A 22733-nucleotide genomic window follows, 5' to 3' on the forward strand; every position below is an offset into this window, starting at 1 on the left:
TAGCTCAGGACCAGAAGCAAGGATATGCATATTCTTGGTACCATTTGAAAGGAAACACTTTGAAGTTTAAAGAAATGTGAAAGGAATGTAGTAGAATATAATACAATAGATCTGGTGAAAGATAATACAAAGAAGAAAATAACCGTTCTTTTGTGGGGGTTTTGGACCATCATCTTTGAAATGCAAGAGAAAGGCCATAATGTATTAGTCCAGCCCAGGTGCAAGTTAGATTTTGTCCACTAGATGGCATCAGTGTACGTGCAAAGTTTTAGACTGATCCAATGAACCATTGCATTTGGGTTACAAATGTACCTAATTTGTTTATTAATAACTTTTCATGTTCAAAAATTGTGCACTTTCCTCAAACAAGCAACTGTACATTGGACAGTGCAGTTAGAATAACAATAATTTAAGCTTTCTGCCAATATCAGATATGTCTATGTCCTGGAAAATGTTCTTGTTACTTACACCCTCATGGTAATTGCATTAGCCTACGTTAGCTCAACCGTCCCGTGGGAGGGACACTGACCCCAAAGAAGTTTGTAATTCATACAGGACACCAGATAAGACAGGAGAATTACAGCAGATACAACAGACTGACCCTAGAACCCCGCCACATGGACTATTAGATACTGGAGTCTGAGAGGGGAAGTTGGGGGCCTCTGTGGCCCTGTCCAACGATACCCCTGAACAGGGCCAACCAGGCAGGATATAACCCCATTAAATGTAAATGTAATCCACTTTGACAAAGCACAGCCCCAACACCACTGGAGTGATATCAACAGACCACTACAGCTGGCCCAGAACAGAGTGGCATGTCATGCTCTTCATTGTAATTGGAGGGCTGATATAAATACTACGGATAGTAAATCTCACATAGATAGGCAGATCATTTCATAAAAATTGAGCTATATAGGAGAAAGCCCTGCCTCCAGCTGTTTGCTTAGAAATTAAATTAGGAGGCCTGCGACTTGTGACCGTAGTGTACGTGTAGGTATGTACGGCAGGACCAAATCGGAAAGATAGGTAGGAGCAAGCCCATGTAATGCTTTGTAGGTTAGCAGTAAAACCTTGAAATCAGCCCTAGCCTTAACAGGAAGTCAGTGTAGAGAGGCTAGCACTGGGGTAATATGATCAAATTTGTTGGTTCTAATCAAGATTCTAGCAGCCGTATTTAGCACTAACTGAAGTTTATTTAGTGCTTTATCTGGGTAGCCAGAAAGTAGAGCATTGCAGTAGTGTTATATAGAAGTGACAAAAGCATGGATACATTTTTCTGCATCATTTTTGGACAGAAAGTTTCAGATTTTTGCAATGTTACGAAGATGGAATAAAGCTGTCCTTTGAAATATTCCTAATATGTTTGTCAAAAGAGAGATCAGGGTCCAGAGTAACGCCGAGGTCCTTGTCAGTTTTATTTGAGACGACTGTACAACCATCAAGAATTGTCAGATCCAATAGCAGATCTCTTTGTTTCTTGGGACCTAGAACTAGCATCTCTGTTTTGTCCGAGTTTAAAAGTAAAACATTTGCCGCTTTCCACTTCCTTATGTCTGAAACACAGGCTTCCAGGGTAGGCAATTTTGGGGATTCACCATGTTTCATTGGAATGTGTGTTGTCCGAATAGCAGTGAAAGTTGACATTGTTTCCCGAATGACATCACCAAGAGGTAGAATATATAGTGAAAACAATATTGGTACTAAAATGGAACCTTGAGGGACACCAAAAGAATGTGGTGATCGATGATGTCAAAAGCAGCACAAGGTCTAGGAGCATGAGGACAGATGCAGAGCCTGATGCCAACAGCTTTTGTGAGGAATGGGAGCTAAGATATAGGCCGATAGTTTTTGACTTTTTCCTGGTCAAGGTTTGGCTTTTTCAAGACAGGCTGTTACTTTTAGTGAGATTCAAATCAAATCAATTCAAACTATATTTGTCATTATTTGACCTTACAGTGAAATGCTTACTTATAAGCCCTTTTAACCAACAATGCAGTTTTACGAAAATACCTCAAAAAAAGTAAGAAATAAAAGTAAGAAATATTTAAAGAGCAGCAGTAAAATAACAATAGCGAGGCTACATACAGGGGTCAATGTGCGGGGGCACTGGTAGGTCGAGGTAATTGTGGTAATATGTACATGTTGGTAGAGTTATTAAAGTGACTATGCATAGATAATAACAGAGAGTAGCAGCAGTGTAGAGGGGGGGGGGGACAATGCAAATAGTCTGGGTAGCCATTTGATTAGATGTTCAGGAGTCTTATTGCTTGGGGGTAAAAACTGTTGAGAAGCCTTTTTGTCCAAGACTTGGCACTCCGGTACCGCTTGCCGTGCGGTAGCAGAGAGAACAGTCTATGACTAGGGTGGCTGGAGTCTTTGACAATGTTTAGGGCCTTCCTCTGACACCGCCTGGTATAGAGGTCCTGGATGACAGGAGGCTTGGCCCCAGTGATGTACTGGGCCTTCCTCTGACACCGCCTGGTATAGAGGTCCTGGATGGCAGGAAGCTTGGCCCCAGTGATGTACTGGGCCGTACGCATTACCCTCTTTGGTGCCTTCCGGGTCAGAGGAAGAGCAGTTGCCGTACCAGGTAGTGATGCAACCCGTCAGGATGCTCTCGATGGTGCAGCTGTAGAACCTTATGAGGATCTGAGGACCCATGCCAAAGCTTTTCAGTCTAATGAGGGGGAAGAGATTTTGTCGTGACCTCTTCATGACTGTCTTGGTGTGTTTGGACCATGATGGTTTGTTGGTGATGTGGACAGCAATGAACTTGAAGCTCTCAACCTGCTCCACTACAGCCCCGGTGATGAGAATGGGGGTGTGCTCGGTCCTCTTTTTCCTGTAGTCAACAATAATCTCCATAGTCTTGATCTCGTTGAGAGAGAGGTTGTTGTCCTGGTACCACCCGGTCAGGTCTCTGACCTCCTCCCTATAGGCTGTCTCATCGTTGTCGGTGATCAGGCCTACCGATGCACAATCGAGAACATCCTGTCAGGCTGTATCACTGCATGGTACGTCAACTGCACCATCCACAACCGTAAGGCTCACCAGTGGGTAGTGAGGTCTGCACAACGCATCACCGGGGGCAAACTACCTGCCCTCCAGGACACCTACACCACCCGATGTTACAGGAAGGCCATAAAGATCATCAAGGACATCAACCACCTGAGCCACTGCCTGTTCACCCCACCACTAACATAGAGGCGCTATCATCCAGAACTAACATGAGAGGCGAGGTCAGTACAGGTGCATCAAAGCTGGGACCGAGAGACTGAAAAACAGCTTCTATCTCAAGGCCATCAGACTGTTAAACAGCCATCACTAACATAGAGAGGCTGCTGCCAACACACTGACATTGAGAGGATGCTGCCAACATACTGACTCAAATCTCTGTCTCCAAGCCATCAGACTGTAACATTGAGAGGCTGCTGCCAACATACTGACTCAAATCTCTCTGCCCAAGCCATCAGACTAAACAGCCACCACTAACATTGAGAGGCTGCTGCAACATACTGACTCAAATCTCTGTCTCCAAGCCAACTCCAATCAGACTGTTAAACAGCCATCACTAACATTGAGTGGCTGCTGCCAACACACTGACTCAAATCTCTGTCTCCAAGCCATCAGACTGTTAACCAGCCACCACTAACATTGAGAGGCTGCTGCCAACACACTGACTCAAATCTCTGTCTCCAAGCCATCAGACTGTTAACCAGCCATCACTAACATTGAGTGGCTGCTGCCAACACACTGACTCAAATCTCTGTCTCCAAGCCATCAGACTGTTAACCAGCCACCACTAACATTGAGAGGCTGCTGCCAACACACTGACTCAAATCTCTGTCTCCAAGCCATCAGACTGTTAAACAGCCACCACTAACATTGAGTGGCTGCTGCCAACACACTGACTCAAATCTCTGTCTCCAAGCCATCAGACTGTTAACCAGCCATCACTAACATTGAGAGGTCTGCTGTTAACCAGCCACATACTGACTCAAATCTCTGTCTCCAAGCCATCAGACTGTTAACCAGCCATCACTAACATTGAGAGGCTGCTGCCAACACACTGACTCAAATCTCTGTCTCCAAGCCATCAGACTGTTAACCAGCCATCACTAACATTGAGAGGCTGCTGCCAACATACTGACTCAAATCTCTGTCTCCAAGCCATCAGACTGTTAACCAGCCACCACTAACATTGAGAGGCTGCTGCCAACATACTGACTGTCAAATCTGTCTGAGAGGCTCTCCAAGCCACTCAGACTGTTAACTCAGCCAAGCCATCAGACTAACAGCCACCACTAACATTGAGAGGCTGCTGCCAACATACTGACTCAAATCTCTGTCTCCAAGCCATCAGACTGTTAACCAGCCATCACTAACATTGAGAGGCTGCTGCCAACATACTGACTCAAATCTCTGTCTCCAAGCCATCAGACTGTTAACCAGCCATCACTAACATTGAGAGGCTGCTGCCAACACACTGACTCAACTCTCAAGCCATCAGACTTAATAGCCACCATCTAATAAAGGCTGCTGCCAACATAGTCAAATCTTTAAACAACTGTTAACCAGCCACTTTATATACTCAAATGTCTTCAGACTGTTAACCAGCCACCACTAACATTGAGTGGCTGCTGCCAACATACTGACTCAAATCTCTGTCTCCAAGCCATCAGACTGTTAACCAGCCACCACTAACATTGAGAGGCTGCTGCCAACATATACATTACTCATCTCATATGTATATACTGTACTCTATACCATCTACTGCATCTTGTTTAACCAGCCACCCATTGAGAGGCTAATTACTCATCTCATATGTATGTACTGTTACTCTATACCATCTACTGCAAATCTTGTTTACATACCCTCTGTCTCCAAGCCATCAGACTGTTACTCATCTCATATGTATATACTGTACTCTATACCATCTACTGCATCTTGCCGTTCTGTACCATCACTCATCCATATATTTATATATACATATTCTTATTCATTCCTTTACACTTGTGTGTATTAGGTAGTTGTTGTGAAATTGTTAGATTACTTGTTGGTTATTACTGCATTGTCAGAACTAGAAGCACAAGCATTTCGCTACACTCACATTAACATCTGCTAACCATGTGTATGTGACCAATAACATTTGATTTGATTTGATTTGAGGTTGGCAACATTAACAGCCTACATTGAGACCCAATCAATGGACACCAAGAATACTACAAAGAATAGATCAAGCTCCATTAATCTACCCAGGAATAGGTTAAAACCCATTAATCCACCCAGGAATAGGTTAAAACCCATCAATCCACCCAGGAATAGGTTAAAACCCATCAATCCACCCAGGAATAGGTTAAAACCCATTAATCCACCCAGGAATAGGTTAAAACCCATCAATCCACCCAGGAATAGGTTAAAACCCATTAATCCACCCAGGAATAGGTTAAAACCCATTAATCCACCCAGGAATAGGTTAAAACCCATCAATCCACCCAGGAATAGGTTAAAACCCATTAATCCACCCAGGAATAGGTTAAAACCCATTAATCCACCCAGGAATAGGTTAAAACCCATTTATCCACCCAGGAATAGGTTAAAACCCATTAATCCACCCAGGAATAGGTTAAAACCCATTAATCCACCTGGAACAGATCCTGTATGCACAGCACTGGTCTTTTATATTTATCAAACGAATTGACAGTAGTCAAAATGTTAAGGTACATTTAACATCACTGTTTAACATCACTGTTTAACATCACTGTTTAACATCACACTGTCAGAAATGAATAGAGAATTGTCAATATGTTAATGTCTGTTTAACATCAGTGTTAAACATCACACGACTCAGTACTGGTACTCCCTGTATATAGCCATGTTATTCTTCCTCGTTATTGTTCATATTTATTCACTGTGGATGTGTTCCTTGTGTAACTATTTATTTTCTTTTAGGTAACTTTGTATTTTAAGTCAACTTCCTTATGAAGCTATCTAGAGTCAGACACGTAGCCTAACCAGCTTGATTCTATGTTTAATGGAGATCGTTTGTGACGAAAGTGACGCGGAAGGGCAAAAAAGCATCTAATGGCTCAAGACTACTAAGGTTCTGGGAAAAGAGGCCCTGATTGCGTTCATCATCGTTTTAAGAGCATATTAGGATATGACACAGCGATGGAACACAAGGCTAGGACACTAGGATAGAACACAGGGATAGAACACAGGGATAGAACACAAGGATAGAATACAGGGATAGAACACAAGGATAGAACACAGGGATAGAACACAGGGATAGAACACAAGGATAGAACACAGGGATAGAACACAAGGATTGAACACAGGGATAGAACACTAGGATAGAACATAGGGATAGAACAAGAGGATAGAACACAGTGATAGAACACAGGGATAGAACGCAGGGATAGAACACAGGGATAGAACACAGGGATAGAACACAAGGATAGAACACAGGGATAGAACACAAGGATTGAACACAGGGATAGAACACTAGGATAGAACATAGGTATAGAACAAGAGGATAGAACACAGTGATAGAACACAGGGATAGAACGCAGGGATAGAACACAGGGATAGAACACAGGGATAGAACACAGTGATAGAACACAAGGATAGAACACAAGGATTGAACAGAGTGATAGAACACAAGGCTAGGACACAAGGATAGAACATAGGGATAGAACACAAGGCTAGGACACTAGGATAGAACACAAGGATAGAACACAGGGATAGAACACAAGGATAGAACACAGGGATAGAACACAAGGATTGAACACAGGGATAGAACACTAGGATAGAACATAGGGATAGAACAAGAGGATAGAACACAGTGATAGAACACAGGGATAGAACGCAGGGATAGAACACAGGGATAGAATACAGGGATAGAACACAGTGATAGAACACAAGGATAGAACACAAGGATTGAACAGAGTGATAGAACACAAGGCTAGGACACAAGGATAGAACACAGGGATAGAACACAAGGGTATGACACAAGGATAGAACACAGGGATATAACACAAGGCTAGGACACAAGGAATGAACAGAGTGATAGAACACAAGGCTAGGACACAAGGATAGAACACAGGGATATAACACAAGGCTAGGACACAAGGATTGAACAGAGTGATAGAACACAAGGCTAGGACACAAGGATTGAACAGAGTGATAGAACACAAGGCTAGGACACTAGGATAGAACACAGGGATAGAATACAAGGCTAGGACACTAGGATAGAACACAGGGATAGAACACAGGGATAGAACACAGGGATAGAACACAGTGATAGAACACAGAGATAGAACACAGGGATAGAACACAAGGATAGAACACAAGGGTTGAACACAAGGGTTGAACAGAGTGATAGAACACAAGGCTAGGACACAAGGATAGAACACAAGACCTGGGACACAAGGATAGAATACAAAGCTGGGACACAAGGATAGAATACAAGGCAGGGACACAAGGATAGAACACAAGGCTGGGACACAAGGATAGAACACAAGGCTGGGACACAAGGATAGAACACAAGGCTGGGACACAAGGATAGAACACAGGGATAGAACACACGGCTAGGACACAAGGTTTGAACAGAGTGATAGAACACAAGGCTAGGACACTAGGATAGAACACAGGGATATAACACAAGGATAGAACACAAGGTTAGAACACAAGGATAGAACACAAGGATAGAACACAAGGATAGAACACAAGGTTGGGACACAAGGATAGAACACAGGGATATAACACAATGATTGAACAGAGTGATAGAACACAAGGCTAGGACACAAGGATAGAACATAAGGATAGAACACAAGGATTGAACAGAGTGATAGAACACAAGGCTAGGACACTAGGATAGAACACAGGGATAGAACACAGGGATAGAATACAGAAATAGAACACAGGGATAGAACACAGAGATAGAACACAGAGATAGAACACAGTTATATAACACCGGGATAGAACAGAAATAAAACACAGGGATAGAACACAGGGATAGATCACAGTTATATAACACCGGGATAGAACACAGGGATAGAACACAAGGATAGAACACAGGGATAGAACACAGGGGTAGAACACAGGGATAGAACACAGTTATATAACACCGGGATAGAACAGAAATATAACACAGGGATAGAACACAGAGATAGAACACAGAGATAGAACACAGGGATAGAACACAGTTATATAACACCGGGATAGAACAGAAATATAACACAGGGATAGAACAGAAATATAACACAGAGATAGAACACAGGGGTAGAACACAGAGATAGAACACAGTTATATAACACCGGGATAGAACAGAAATATAACACAGGGATAGAACACAGGGATAGAAAACAGGGATAGAACACAGTTATATAACACCGGGATAGAACACAGGGATAGAACACAAGGATAGAACACAGGGATAGAACACAGGGGTAGAACACAGGGGTAGAACACAGGGATAGAACACAGTTATATAACACCGGGATAGAACAGAAATATAACACAGGGATAGAACACAGTTATATAACACAGAGATAGAACACAGGGATAGAACACAGGGATAGAACACAGAGATAGAACACAGAGATAGAACACAGTTATATAACACTGGGATAGAACACAGAGATAGAACACAGTTATATAACACCGGGATAGAACAGAAATATAACACAGGGATAGAACACAGGGATAGAACACAGGGATAGAACACAGAGATAGAACACAGGGGTAGAACACAGAGATAGAACACAGTTATATAACACCGGGATAGAACAGAAATATAACACAGGGATAGAACACAGGGATAGAACACAGGGATAGAACACAGTTATATAACACCGGGATAGAACACAGGGATAGAACACAAGGATAGAACACAGGGATAGAACACAGGGGTAGAACACAGGGATAGAACACAGTTATATAACACCGGGATAGAACAGAAATATAACACAGGGATAGAACACAGAGATAGAACACAGGGATAGAACACAGGGCTAGAACACAGGGATAGAACACAGTTATATAACACTGGGATAGAACAGAAATATAACACAGAGATAGAACACAGGGATAGAACACAGAGATAGAACACAGTTATATAACACCGGGATAGAACAGAAATATAACACAGGGATAGAACACAGAGATAGAACACAGAGAGAGAACACAGTTATATAACACCGGGATAGAACACAGTTATATAACACTGGGATAGAACACAGAGATAGAATACAGGGGTAGAACACAGTTATATAACACTGGGATAGAACACAGGGATAGAACACAGGGGTAGAACACAGGGATAGAACACAGTTATATAACACTGGGATAGAACAGAAATATAACACAGAGATAGAACACAGGGGTAGAACACAGGGATAGAACACAGAGATAGAACACAGTTATATAACACCGGGATAGAACAGAAATATAACACAGGGATAGAACACAGAGATAGAACACAGAGAGAGAACACAGTTATATAACACCGGGATAGAACACAGTTATATAACACTGGGATAGAACACAGAGATAGAACACAGTTATATAACACTGGGATAGAACACAGAGATAGAACACAGTTATATAACACCAGGATAGAACACAGTTATATAACACTGGGATAGAACACAGAGATAGAACACAGAGATAGAACACAGTTATATAACACCGGGATAGAACACAGTTATATAACACAGGGATAGAACACAGTTATATAACACAGAGATAGAACACAAAGATAGAACACAGTTATATAACACCGGGATAGAACACAGTTATATAACACAGAGATAGAACACAGTTATATAACACTGGGATAGAACACAGAGATAGAACACAGTTATATAACACCAGGATAGAACACAGTTATATAACACTGGGATAGAACACAGAGATAGAACACAGTTATATAACACCAGGATAGAACACAGTTATATAACACTGGGATAGAACACAGAGATAGAACACAGAGATAGAACACAGTTATATAACACCGGGATAGAACACAGTTATATAACACTGGGATAGAACACAGTTATATAACACCGGGATAGAACACAGTTATATAACACAGGGATAGAACACAAGGATAGAACACAGGGGTAGAACACAGGGATAGAATACAGTTATATAACACCGGGATAGAACAGAAATATAACACAGGGATAGAACACAGTTATATAACACAGAAATATAACACAGGGATAGAACACAGTTATATAACACAGAGATAGAACACAGAGATAGAACACAGTTATATAACACTGGGATAGAACAGAAATATAACACAGGGATAGAACACAGTTATATAACACAGAGATAGAACACAGGGATAGAACACAGGGATAGAACACAGAGATAGAACACAGAGATAGAACACAGTTATATAACACTGGGATAGAACACAGAGATAGAACACAGTTATATAACACAGAAATATAACACAGGGATAGAACACAGTTATATAACACAGAGATAGAACACAGAGATAGAACACAGTTATATAACACTGGGATAGAACAGAAATATAACACCGGGATAGAACAGAAATATAACACAGGGATATAACACAGGGATAGAACACAGGGATAGAACACAGAGATAGAACACAGGGGTAGAACACAGAGATAGAACACAGTTATATAACACCGGGATAGAACAGAAATATAACACAGGGATAGAACACAGGGATAGAACACAGGGATAGAACACAGTTATATAACACCGGGATAGAACACAGGGATAGAACACAAGGATAGAACACAGGGATAGAACACAGGGGTAGAACACAGGGATAGAACACAGTTATATAACACCGGGATAGAACAGAAATATAACACAGGGATAGAACACAGAGATAGAACACAGAGATAGAACACAGTTATATAACACCGGGATAGAACACAGTTATATAACACTGGGATAGAACACAGAGATAGAATACAGGGGTAGAACACAGTTATATAACACTGGGATAGAACACAGGGATAGAACACAGTTATATAACACCGGGATAGAACACAGTTATATAACACTGGGATAGAACACAGAGATAGAACACAGAGATAGAACACAGTTATATAACACCGGGATAGAACACAGTTATATAACACAGAGATAGAACACAGAGATAGAACACAGTTATATAACACTGGGATAGAACACAGAGATATAACACAGTTATATAACACTGGGATAGAACACAGAGATAGAACACAGTTATATAACACCAGGATAGAACACAGTTATATAACACTGGGATAGAACACAGAGATAGAACACAGAGATAGAACACAGTTATATAACACCGGGATAGAACACAGTTATATAACACAGAGATAGAACACAGAGATAGAACACAGTTATATAACACCGGGATAGAACACAGTTATATAACACTGGGATAGAACACAGAGATAGAACACAGTTATATAACACCAGGATAGAACACAGTTATATAACACTGGGATAGAACACAGAGATAGAACACAGTTATATAACACTGGGATAGAACACAGAGATAGAACACAGTTATATAACACTGGGATAGAACACAGAGATAGAACACAGAGATAGAACACAGTTATATAACACAGGGATAGAACACAGTTATATAACACAGAGATAGAACACAGAGATAGAACACAGTTATATAACACTGAGATAGAACACAGTTATATAACACAGAGATAGAACACAGAGATAGAACACAGTATATAACACTGGGATAGAACACAGTTATATAACACCGGGATAGAACACAGAGATAGAACACCGGGATAGAACAGAAATATAACACAGGGGTAGAACACAGAGATAGAACCATAAAATTACATATAGAAACCGTAGAAGTAATTTAATAGAATATCTGTGGATAGATCACAACACTCTTAGAAAAAAAGGTTCTGCATAGAACCAGAAAGGTTCTATGCTTTTTTCATATATGGCACCCCTAAAGGTTCCATAATGAACCAGAATTGATATTCCATATTTAACCCTACATGGAACCCATGGGTGCTATGTAGAACCAACTTTTGTTCATTGAAGAAGAACCTCGGGGTTTCTGATTAAAGAACCATACAAAATGATTCTATATTAAAGCTTTAGGGATGCCATATATGTAGCAGGCAATATAATCCTTATTGGTTCTATCCAGAACCTTTTTTTCTAAGAGTGAAGGATAGAACGCAGGGCATAAAGGTGAAATTGGTATCGACTTCACATCAGGCCCATTTCAGTGTGAGGGATGAAGGGATATAGTTAGAAAGAGTACAGTACTCCAGACTGGACAGGTTCTAATCGAATGTAATCACCATCATTTCTCCAAGAAGTAAACTCTCTGTGAAATGTTACCAAGCAACAGCCAATCTGTTTACAACCTGCGGTCAAAGACCATTGATGGGAGATTCCTCACTGACACACAGTGACACACTCAGCACTTCCTGCTAACAGCTCTTCCAGGAGGAAAAAAAGTCAATGGTCATAAATTGTGGAGTGGTAGACAAGTTGATAATCTCTTTAGCCTGTTCTAGACCTCCATGTTGCATTCCTCCTCCTAGACGGCCTTGAGCCCTCCGCTGCCAGTCAGGTGGAGATAGGCAAATTCAGATTCATGTTAGCTCATGGAATTCATCTCCATCTTCCAGGTTGTACTATTGGACATGTCACTGATCCAAAGTTAACATTATGACTCTGTTGTAGTGAAATTATTTAGTTATTTCTGAGCTGTCTATGTAGCTGTCTGACTGAGGATGTGTTTCTGTGTTCTCTGTAGTCCTGACTGAGGATGTGTTTCTGTTCTCTGTAGTCCTGACTGAGGATGTGTTTCTGTGTTCTCTGTAGTCCTGACTGAGGATGTGTTTCTGTGTCTGTAGTCCTGACTGAGGATGTGTTTCTGTCTCTGTAGTCCTGACTGAGGATGTGTTTCTGTCTCTGTAGTCCTGACTGAGGATGTGTTTCTGTCTCTGTAGTCCTGACTGAGGATGTGTTTCTGTCTCTGTAGTCCTGACTGAGGATGTGTTTCTGTGTTCTCTGTAGTCCTGACTGAGGATGTGTTTCTGTGTCTGTAGTCCTGACTGAGGATGTGTTTCTGTGTCTGTAGTCCTGACTGAGGATGTGTTTCTGTGTCTGTAGTCCTGACTGAGGATGTGTTTCTGTGTTCTCTGTAGTCCTGACTGAGGATGTGTTTCTGTCTCTGTAGTCCTGACTGAGGATGTGTTTCTGTCTCTGTAGTCCTGACTGAGGATGTGTTTCTGTGTTCTCTGTAGTCCTGACTGAGGATGTGTTTCTGTCTCTGTAGTCCTGACTGAGGATGTGTTTCTGTCTCTGTAGTCCTGACTGAGGATGTGTTTCTGTGTTCTCTGTAGTCCTGACTGAGGATGTGTTTCTGTGTTCTCTGTAGTCCTGACTGAGGATGTGTTTCTGTCTCTGTAGTCCTGACTGAGGATGTGTTTCTGTGTCTGTAGTCCTGACTGAGGATGTGTTTCTGTCTCTGTAGTCCTGACTGAGGATGTGTTTCTGTGTCTGTAGTCCTGACTGAGGATGTGTTTCTGTGTCTGTAGTCCTGACTGAGGATGTGTTTCTGTGTCTGTAGTCCTGACTGAGGATGTGTTTCTGTCTCTGTAGTCCTGACTGAGGATGTGTTTCTGTGTTCTCTGTAGTCCTGACTGAGGATGTGTTTCTGTCTCTGTAGTCCTGACTGAGGATGTGTTTCTGTCTCTGTAGTCCTGACTGAGGATGTGTTTCTGTGTTCTCTGTAGTCCTGACTGAGGATGTGTTTCTGTGTTTCTGTCTCTGTAGTCCTGACTGAGGATGTGTTTCTGTGTTCTCTGTAGTCCTGACTGAGGATGTGTTTCTGTGTTCTCTGTAGTCCTGACTAGGATGTCCTGTCTGACTGAGGATGTGTTTCTGTGTCTGTAGTCCTGACTGAGGATGTGTTTCTGTCTCTGTAGTCCTGACTGAGGATGTGTTTCTGTGTCTGTAGTCCTGACTGAGGATGTGTTTCTGTGTTCTCTGTAGTCCTGACTGAGGATGTGTTTCTGTGTTCTCTGTAGTCCTGACTGAGGATGTGTTTCTGTCTCTGTAGTCCTGACTGAGGATGTGTTTCTGTGTTCTCTGTAGTCCTGACTGAGGATGTGTTTCTGTGTTCTCTGTAGTCCTGATTGAGGATGTGTTCTCTGTAGTCCTGATTGAGGATGTGTTTCTGTCTCTGTAGTCCTGACTGAGGATGTGTTTCTGTGTTCTCTGTAGTCCTGACTGAGGATGTGTTTCTGTGTTCTCTGTAGTCCTGACTGAGGATGTGTTTCTGTGTCTGTAGTCCTGACTGAGGATGTGTTTCTGTGTCTGTAGTCCTGACTGAGGATGTGTTTCTGTGTCTGTAGTCCTGACTGAGGATGTGTTTCTGTGTTCTCTGTAGTCCTGACTGAGGATGTGTTTCTGTGTTCTCTGTAGTCCTGACTGAGGATGTGTTTCTGTGTCTGTAGTCCTGACTGAGGATGTGTTTCTGTCTCTGTAGTCCTGACTGAGGATGTGTTTCTGTGTTCTCTGTAGTCCTGACTGAGGATGTGTTTCTGTGTTCTCTGTAGTCCTGACTGAGGATGTGTTTCTGTGTTCTCTGTAGTCCTGATTGAGGATGTGTTCTCTGTAGTCCTGATTGAGGATGTGTTTCTGTGTCTGTAGTCCTGACTGAGGATGTGTTTCTGTGTCTGTAGTCCTGACTGAGGATGTGTTTCTGTCTGTAGTCCTGACTGAGGATGTGTTTCTGTGTCTCTGTAGTCCTGACTGAGGATGTGTTTCTGTCTCTGTAGTCCTGACTGAGGATGTGTTTCTGTGTTCTCTGTAGTCCTGACTGAGGATGTGTTTCTGTCTCTGTAGTCCTGACTGAGGATGTGTTTCTGTCTCTGTAGTCCTGACTGAGGATGTGTTTCTGTGTTCTCTGTAGTCCTGACTGAGGATGTGTTTCTGTGTTCTCTGTAGTCCTGACTGAGGATGTGTTTCTGTGTTCTCTGTAGTCCTGACTGAGGATGTGTTTCTGTCTCTGTAGTCCTGACTGAGGATGTGTTTCTGTGTTCTCTGTAGTCCTGACTGAGGATGTGTTTCTGTGTTCTCTGTAGTCCTGACTGAGGATGTGTTTCTGTCTCTGTAGTCCTGACTGAGGATGTGTTTCTGTGTTCTCTGTAGTCCTGACTGAGGATGTGTTTCTGTGTTCTCTGTAGTCCTGACTGAGGATGTGTTTCTGTCTCTGTAGTCCTGACTGAGGATGTGTTTCTGTCTCTGTAGTCCTGACTGAGGATGTGTTTCTGTGTTCTCTGTAGTCCTGACTGAGGATGTGTTTCTGTCTCTGTAGTCCTGACTGAGGATGTGTTTCTGTGTCTGTAGTCCTGACTGAGGATGTGTTTCTGTGTTCTCTGTAGTCCTGACTGAGGATGTGTTTCTGTGTTCTCTGTAGTCCTGACTGAGGATGTGTTTCTGTGTCTGTAGTCCTGACTGAGGATGTGTTTCTGTGTTCTCTGTAGTCCTGACTGAGGATGTGTTTCTGTCTCTGTAGTCCTGACTGAGGATGTGTTTCTGTGTCTGTAGTCCTGACTGAGGATGTGTTTCTGTGTCTGTAGTCCTGACTGAGGATGTGTTTCTGTCTCTGTAGTCCTGACTGAGGATGTGTTTCTGTCTCTGTAGTCCTGACTGAGGATGTGTTTCTGTGTTCTCTGTAGTCCTGACTGAGGATGTGTTTCTGTCTCTGTAGTCCTGACTGAGGATGTGTTTCTGTGTCTGTAGTCCTGACTGAGGATGTGTTTCTGTCTCTGTAGTCCTGACTGAGGATGTGTTTCTGTGTTCTCTGTAGTCCTGACTGAGGATGTGTTTCTGTCTCTGTAGTCCTGACTGAGGATGTGTTTCTGTCTCTGTAGTCCTGACTGAGGATGTGTTTCTGTCTCTGTAGTCCTGACTGAGGATGTGTTTCTGTGTTCTCTGTAGTCCTGACTGAGGATGTGTTTCTGTCTGTAGTCCTGACTGAGGATGTGTTTCTGTCTCTGTAGTCCTGACTGAGGATGTGTTTCTGTGTTCTCTGTAGTCCTGACTGAGGATGTGTTTCTGTCTCTGTAGTCCTGACTGAGGATGTGTTTCTGTCTCTGTAGTCCTGACTGAGGATGTGTTTCTGTGTTCTCTGTAGTCCTGACTGAGGATGTGTTTCTGTCTCTGTAGTCCTGACTGAGGATGTGTTTCTGTGTTCTCTGTAGTCCTGACTGAGGATGTGTTTCTGTGTAGTCCTGACTGAGGATGTGTTTCTGTGTCTGTAGTCCTGACTGAGGATGTGTTTCTGTGTCTGTAGTCCTGACTGAGGATGTGTTTCTGTGTTCTCTGTAGTCCTGACTGAGGATGTGTTTCTGTCTCTGTAGTCCTGATTGAGGATGTGTTTCTGTGTTCTCTGTAGTCCTGACTGAGGATGTGTTTCTGTGTCTGTAGTCCTGACTGAGGATGTGTTTCTGTCTCTGTTGTCCTGACTTTGGATGTGTTTCTGTCTCTGTAGTCCTGACTGAGGATGTGTTTCTGTGTTCTCTGTAGTCCTGACTGAGGATGTGTTTCTGTCTCTGTAGTCCTGACTGAGGATGTGTTTCTGTGTCTGTAGTCCTGACTGAGGATGTGTTTCTGTGTTCTCTGTAGTCCTGACTGAGGATGTGTTTCTGTGTTCTCTGTAGTCCTGACTGAGGATGTGTTTCTGTGTCTCTGTAGTCCTGACTGAGGATGTGTTTCTGTGTCTCTGTAGTCCTGACTGAGGATGTGTTTCTGTGTCTGTAGTCCTGACTGAGGATGTGTTTCTGTGTCTGTAGTCCTGACTGAGGATGTGTTTCTGTCTCTGTAGTCCTGACTGAGGATGTGTTTCTGTGAGGATGTCTGTAGTCCTGACTGAGGATGTGTTTCTGTCTCTGTAGTCCTGACTGAGGATGTGTTTCTGTCTCTGTAGTCCTGACTGAGGATGTATTTCTGTCTCTGTAGTCCTGACTGAGGATGTGTTTCTGTGTTCTCTGTAGTCCTGACTGAGGATGTGTTTCTGTGTTCTCTATTGTCCTGACTGAGGATGTGTTTCTGTGTCTGTAGTCCTGACTGAGGATGTGTTTCTGTGTCTGTAGTCCTGACTGAGGATGTGTTTCTGTGTCTGTAGTCCTGACTGAGGATGTGTTTCTGTGTTCTCTGTAGTCCTGACTGAGGATGTGTTTCTGTGTTCTCTGTAGTCCTGACTGAGGATGTGTTTCTGTGTTCTCTGTAGTCCTGACTGAGGATGTGTTTCTGTGTTCTCTGTAGTCCTGACTGAGGATGTGTTTCTGTCTCTGTAGTCCTGACTGAGGATGTGTTTCTGTCTCTGTAGTCCTGACTGAGGATGTGTTTCTGTGTTCTCTGTAGTCCTGACTGAGGATGTGTTTCTGTGTTCGCTGTAGTCCTGACTGAGGATGTGTTTCTGTCTCTGTAGTCCTGACTGAGGATGTGTTTCTGTCTCTGTAGTCCTGACTGAGGATGTGTTTCTGTGTTCTCTGTAGTCCTGACTGAGGATGTGTTTCTGTCTCTGTAGTCCTGACTGAGGATGTGTTTCTGTCTCTGTAGTCCTGACTGAGGATGTGTTTCTGTGTTCTCTGTAGTCCTGACTGAGGATGTGTTTCTGTGTTCTCTGTAGTCCTGACTGAGGATGTGTTTCTGTGTTCTGTAGTCCTGACTGAGGATGTGTTTCTGTCTCTGTAGTCCTGACTGAGGATGTATTTCTGTCTCTGTAGTCCTGACTGAGGATGTGTTTCTGTCTCTGTAGTCCTGACTGAGGATGTGTTTCTGTGTTCTCTGTAGTCCTGACTGAGGATGTGTTTCTGTGTCTGTAGTCCTGACTGAGGATGTGTTTCTGTCTCTGTAGTCCTGACTGAGGATGTGTTTCTGTGTTCTCTGTAGTCCTGACTGAGGATGTGTTTCTGTCTCTGTAGTCCTGACTGAGGATGTGTTTCTGTGTCTCTGTAGTCCTGACTGAGGATGTGTTTCTGTGTTCTCTGTAGTCCTGACTGAGGATGTGTTTCTGTGTTCTCTGTAGTCCTGACTGAGGATGTGTTTCTGTCTCTGTAGTCCTGACTGAGGATGTGTTTCTGTGTTCTCTGTAGTCCTGACTGTGTGTTTCCTGACTGAGAGGATGTGTTTCTGTGTCTCTGTAGTCCTGATTGAGGATGTGTTCTCTGTAGTCCTGACTGAGGATGTGTTTCTGTGTTCTCTGTAGTCCTGACTGAGGATGTGTTTCTGTGTTCTCTGTAGTCCTGACTGAGGATGTGTTTCTGTCTCTGTAGTCCTGACTGAGGATGTGTTTCTGTGTCTGTAGTCCTGACTGAGGATGTGTTTCTGTGTCTGTAGTCCTGACTGAGGATGTGTTTCTGTGTTCTCTGTAGTCCTGACTGAGGATGTGTTTCTGTCTCTGTAGTCCTGACTGAGGATGTGTTTCTGTCTCTGTAGTCCTGACTGAGGATGTGTTTCTGTCTCTGTAGTCCTGACTGAGGATGTGTTTCTGTGTCTCTGTAGTCCTGACTGAGGATGTGTTTCTGTGTCTGTAGTCCTGACTGAGGATGTGTTTCTGTGTCTGTAGTCCTGACTGAGGATGTGTTTCTGTGTCTGTAGTCCTGACTGAGGATGTGTTTCTGTCTCTGTAGTCCTGACTGAGGATGTGTTTCTGTCTCTGTAGTCCTGACTGAGGATGTGTTTCTGTCTCTGTAGTCCTGACTGAGGATGTGTTTCTGTGTTCTCTGTAGTCCTGACTGAGGATGTGTTTCTGTGTCTGTAGTCCTGACTGAGGATGTGTTTCTGTCTCTGTAGTCCTGACTGAGGATGTGTTTCTGTCTCTGTAGTCCTGACTGAGGATGTGTTTCTGTGTCTGTAGTCCTGACTGAGGATGTGTTTCTGTGTTCTCTGTAGTCCTGATTGAGGATGTGTTCTCTGTAGTCCTGATTGAGGATGTGTTCTCTGTAGTCCTGACTGAGGATGTGTTTCTGTGTTCTCTGTAGTCCTGACTGAGGATGTGTTTCTGTGTATGTAGTCCTGACTGAGGATGTGTTTCTGTGTCTGTAGTCCTGACTGAGGATGTGTTTCTGTGTCTGTAGTCCTGACTGAGGATGTGTTTCTGTGTCTGTAGTCCTGACTGAGTCCTGACTGAGGATGTGTTTCTGTCTCTGTAGTCCTGACTGAGGATGTGTTTCTGTGTTCTCTGTAGTCCTGACTGAGGATGTGTTTCTGTCTCTGTAGTCCTGACTGAGGATGTGTTTCTGTCTCTGTAGTCCTGACTGAGGATGTGTTTCTGTGTTCTCTGTAGTCCTGACTGAGGATGTGTTTCTGTGTTCTCTGTAGTCCTGACTGAGGATGTGTTTCTGTGTTCTCTGTAGTCCTGATTGAGGATGTGTTCTCTGTAGTCCTGATTGAGGATGTGTTCTCTGTAGTCCTGACTGAGGATGTGTTTCTGTGTTCTCTGTAGTCCTGACTGAGGATGTGTTTCTGTCTCTGTAGTCCTGACTGAGGATGTGTTTCTGTGTCTGTAGTCCTGACTGAGGATGTGTTTCTGTCTCTGTAGTCCTGACTGAGGATGTGTTTCTGTCTCTGTAGTCCTGACTGAGGATGTGTTTCTGTGTTCTCTGTAGTCCTGACTGAGGATGTGTTTCTGTCTCTGTAGTCCTGACTGAGGATGTGTTTCTGTGTTCTCTGTAGTCCTGACTGAGGATGTGTTTCTGTCTCTGTAGTCCTGACTGAGGATGTGTTTCTGTCTCTGTAGTCCTGACTGAGGATGTGTTTCTGTGTCTGTAGTCCTGACTGAGGATGTGTTTCTGTCTCTGTAGTCCTGACTGAGGATGTGTTTCTGTCTCTGTAGTCCTGACTGAGGATGTGTTTCTGTCTCTGTAGTCCTGACTGAGGATGTGTTTCTGTGTCTCTGTAGTCCTGACTGAGGATGTGTTTCTGTGTTCTCTGTAGTCCTGACTGAGGATGTGTTTCTGAGTCCTGACTGAGGATGTGTTTCTGTGTTCTCTGTAGTCCTGACTGAGGATGTGTTTCTGTCTCTGTAGTCCTGACTGAGGATGTGTTTCTGTGTTCTCTGTAGTCCTGACTGAGGATGTGTTTCTGTGTTCTCTGTAGTCCTGATTGAGGATGTGTTTCTGTGTTCTCTGTAGTCCTGATTGAGGATGTGTTCTCTGTAGTCCTGACTGAGGATGTGTTTCTGTCTCTGTAGTCCTGACTGAGGATGTGTTTCTGTGTCTGTAGTCCTGACTGAGGATGTGTTTCTGTGTCTGTAGTCCTGACTGAGGATGTGTTTCTGTGTTCTCTGTAGTCCTGACTGAGGATGTGTTTCTGTGTCTGTAGTCCTGACTGAGGATGTGTTTCTGTGTTCTCTGTAGTCCTGACTGAGGATGTGTTTCTGTCTCTGTAGTCCTGACTGAGGATGTGTTTCTGTGTTCTGACTGTAGTCCTGACTGAGGATGTGTTTCTGTGTCTGTAGTCCTGACTGAGGATGTGTTTCTGTGTCTCTGTAGTCCTGACTGAGGATGTGTTTCTGTCTCTGTAGTCCTGACTGAGGATGTGTTTCTGTGTTCTCTGTAGTCCTGACTGAGGATGTGTTTCTGTCTCTGTAGTCCTGACTGAGGATGTGTTTCTGTCTCTGTAGTCCTGACTGAGGATGTGTTTCTGTGTCTCTGTAGTCCTGACTGAGGATGTGTTTCTGTGTCTGTAGTCCTGACTGAGGATGTGTTTCTGTGTCTGTAGTCCTGACTGAGGATGTGTTTCTGTGTTCTCTGTAGTCCTGACTGAGGATGTGTTTCTGTCTCTGTAGTCCTGACTGAGGATGTGTTTCTGTGTTCTCTGTAGTCCTGACTGAGGATGTGTTTCTGTGTTCTCTGTAGTCCTGACTGAGGATGTGTTTCTGTAGTTTCTGTGTTCTCTGTAGTCCTGACTGAGGATGTGTTTCTGTGTGTTTCTCTGTAGTCCTGACTGAGGATGTGTTTCTGTGTCTCTGTAGTCCTGACTGAGGATGTGTTTCTGTGTCTCTGTAGTCCTGACTGAGGATGTGTTTCTGTGTCTGTAGTCCTGACTGAGGATGTGTTTCTGTCTCTGTAGTCCTGACTGAGGATGTGTTTCTGTCTCTGTAGTCCTGACTGAGGATGTGTTTCTGTGTTCTCTGTAGTCCTGACTGAGGATGTGTTTCTGTCTCTGTAGTCCTGACTGAGGATGTGTTTCTGTCTCTGTAGTCCTGACTGAGGATGTGTTTCTGTGTTCTCTGTAGTCCTGACTGAGGATGTGTTTCTGTGTTCTCTGTAGTCCTGACTGAGGATGTGTTTCTGTGTTCTCTGTAGTCCTGACTGAGGATGTGTTTCTGTGTAGTCCTGACTGAGTGTGTTTCTGTGTTCTCTGTAGTCCTGACTGAGGATGTGTTTCTGTGTTCTCTGTAGTCCTGATTGAGGATGTGTTCTCTGTAGTCCTGATTGAGGATGTGTTTCTGTGTTCTCTGTAGTCCTGACTGAGGATGTGTTTCTGTGTATGTAGTCCTGACTGAGGATGTGTTTCTGTGTCTGTAGTCCTGACTGAGGATGTGTTTCTGTGTTCTCTGTAGTCCTGACTGAGGATGTGTTTCTGTCTCTGTAGTCCTGACTGAGGATGTGTTTCTGTGTTCTCTGTAGTCCTGACTGAGGATGTGTTTCTGTCTCTGTAGTCCTGACTGAGGATGTGTTTCTGTCTCTGTAGTCCTGACTGAGGATGTGTTTCTGTGTTCTCTGTAGTCCTGACTGAGGATGTGTTTCTGTGTCTGTAGTCCTGACTGAGGATGTGTTTCTGTCTCTGTTGTCCTGACTGAGGATGTTTTCTGTGTCTGTAGTCCTGACTGAGGATGTGTTTCTGACTGAGGATGTGTTTCTGTCTCTGTAGTCCTGACTGAGGATGTGTTTCGTGTTCTCTGTAGTCCTGACTGAGGATGTGTTTCTGTGTTCTCTGTAGTCCTGACTGAGGATGTGTTTCTGTGTTCTCTGTAGTCCTGACTGAGGATGTGTTTCTGTCTCTGTAGTCCTGACTGAGGATGTGTTTCTGTGTTCTCTGTAGTCCTGACTGAGGATGTGTTTCTGTGTTCTCTGTAGTCCTGACTGAGGATGTGTTTCTGTGTTCTCTGTAGTCCTGACTGAGGATGTGTTTCTGTCTCTGTAGTCCTGACTGAGGATGTGTTTCTGTCTCTGTAGTCCTGACTGAGGATGTGTTTCTGTGTCTGTAGTCCTGACTGAGGATGTGTTTCTGTGTTCTCTGTAGTCCTGACTGAGGATGTGTTTCTGTCTCTGTAGTCCTGACTGAGGATGTGTTTCTGTGACTCTGTAGTCCTGACTGAGGATGTGTTTCTGTCTCTGTAGTCCTGACTGAGGATGTGTTTCTGTCTCTGTAGTCCTGACTGAGGATGTGTTTCTGTGTAGTCCTGACTGAGGATGTGTTTCTGTGTTCTGTAGTCCTGACTGAGGATGTGTTTCTGTCTCTGTAGTCCTGACTGAGGATGTGTTTCTGTGTCTCTGTAGTCCTGACTGAGGATGTGTTTCTGTCTCTGTAGTCCTGACTGAGGATGTGTTTCTGTGTTCTCTGTAGTCCTGACTGAGGATGTGTTTCTGTGTCTGTAGTCCTGACTGAGGATGTGTTTCTGTGTTCTCTGAGTCCTGACTGAGGATGTGTTTCTGTGTCTGTAGTCC

The 22733-nt window shown here is 43.4% G+C and overlaps 1 protein-coding gene across 1 annotated transcript in view; it reads left to right on the forward strand.

Annotated features, from left to right (window-relative positions):
* Positions 1 to 22733, forward strand: part of dmrt3a (doublesex and mab-3 related transcription factor 3a) — a 64852-nt gene that overhangs the window by 16474 nt on the left and 25645 nt on the right. Inside the window, exon 2 of the mRNA XM_065026072.1 lies at positions 2391 to 2412. Coding sequence (XP_064882144.1) covers positions 2391 to 2412 — 22 coding nt within the window. The remainder of the gene's footprint in view (positions 1 to 2390; positions 2413 to 22733) is intronic.

This window comes from Oncorhynchus nerka, linkage group LG13 (assembly GCF_034236695.1).
Source record: "Oncorhynchus nerka isolate Pitt River linkage group LG13, Oner_Uvic_2.0, whole genome shotgun sequence".
In the NCBI taxonomy this organism is placed as follows: domain Eukaryota; kingdom Metazoa; phylum Chordata; class Actinopteri; order Salmoniformes; family Salmonidae; genus Oncorhynchus; species Oncorhynchus nerka.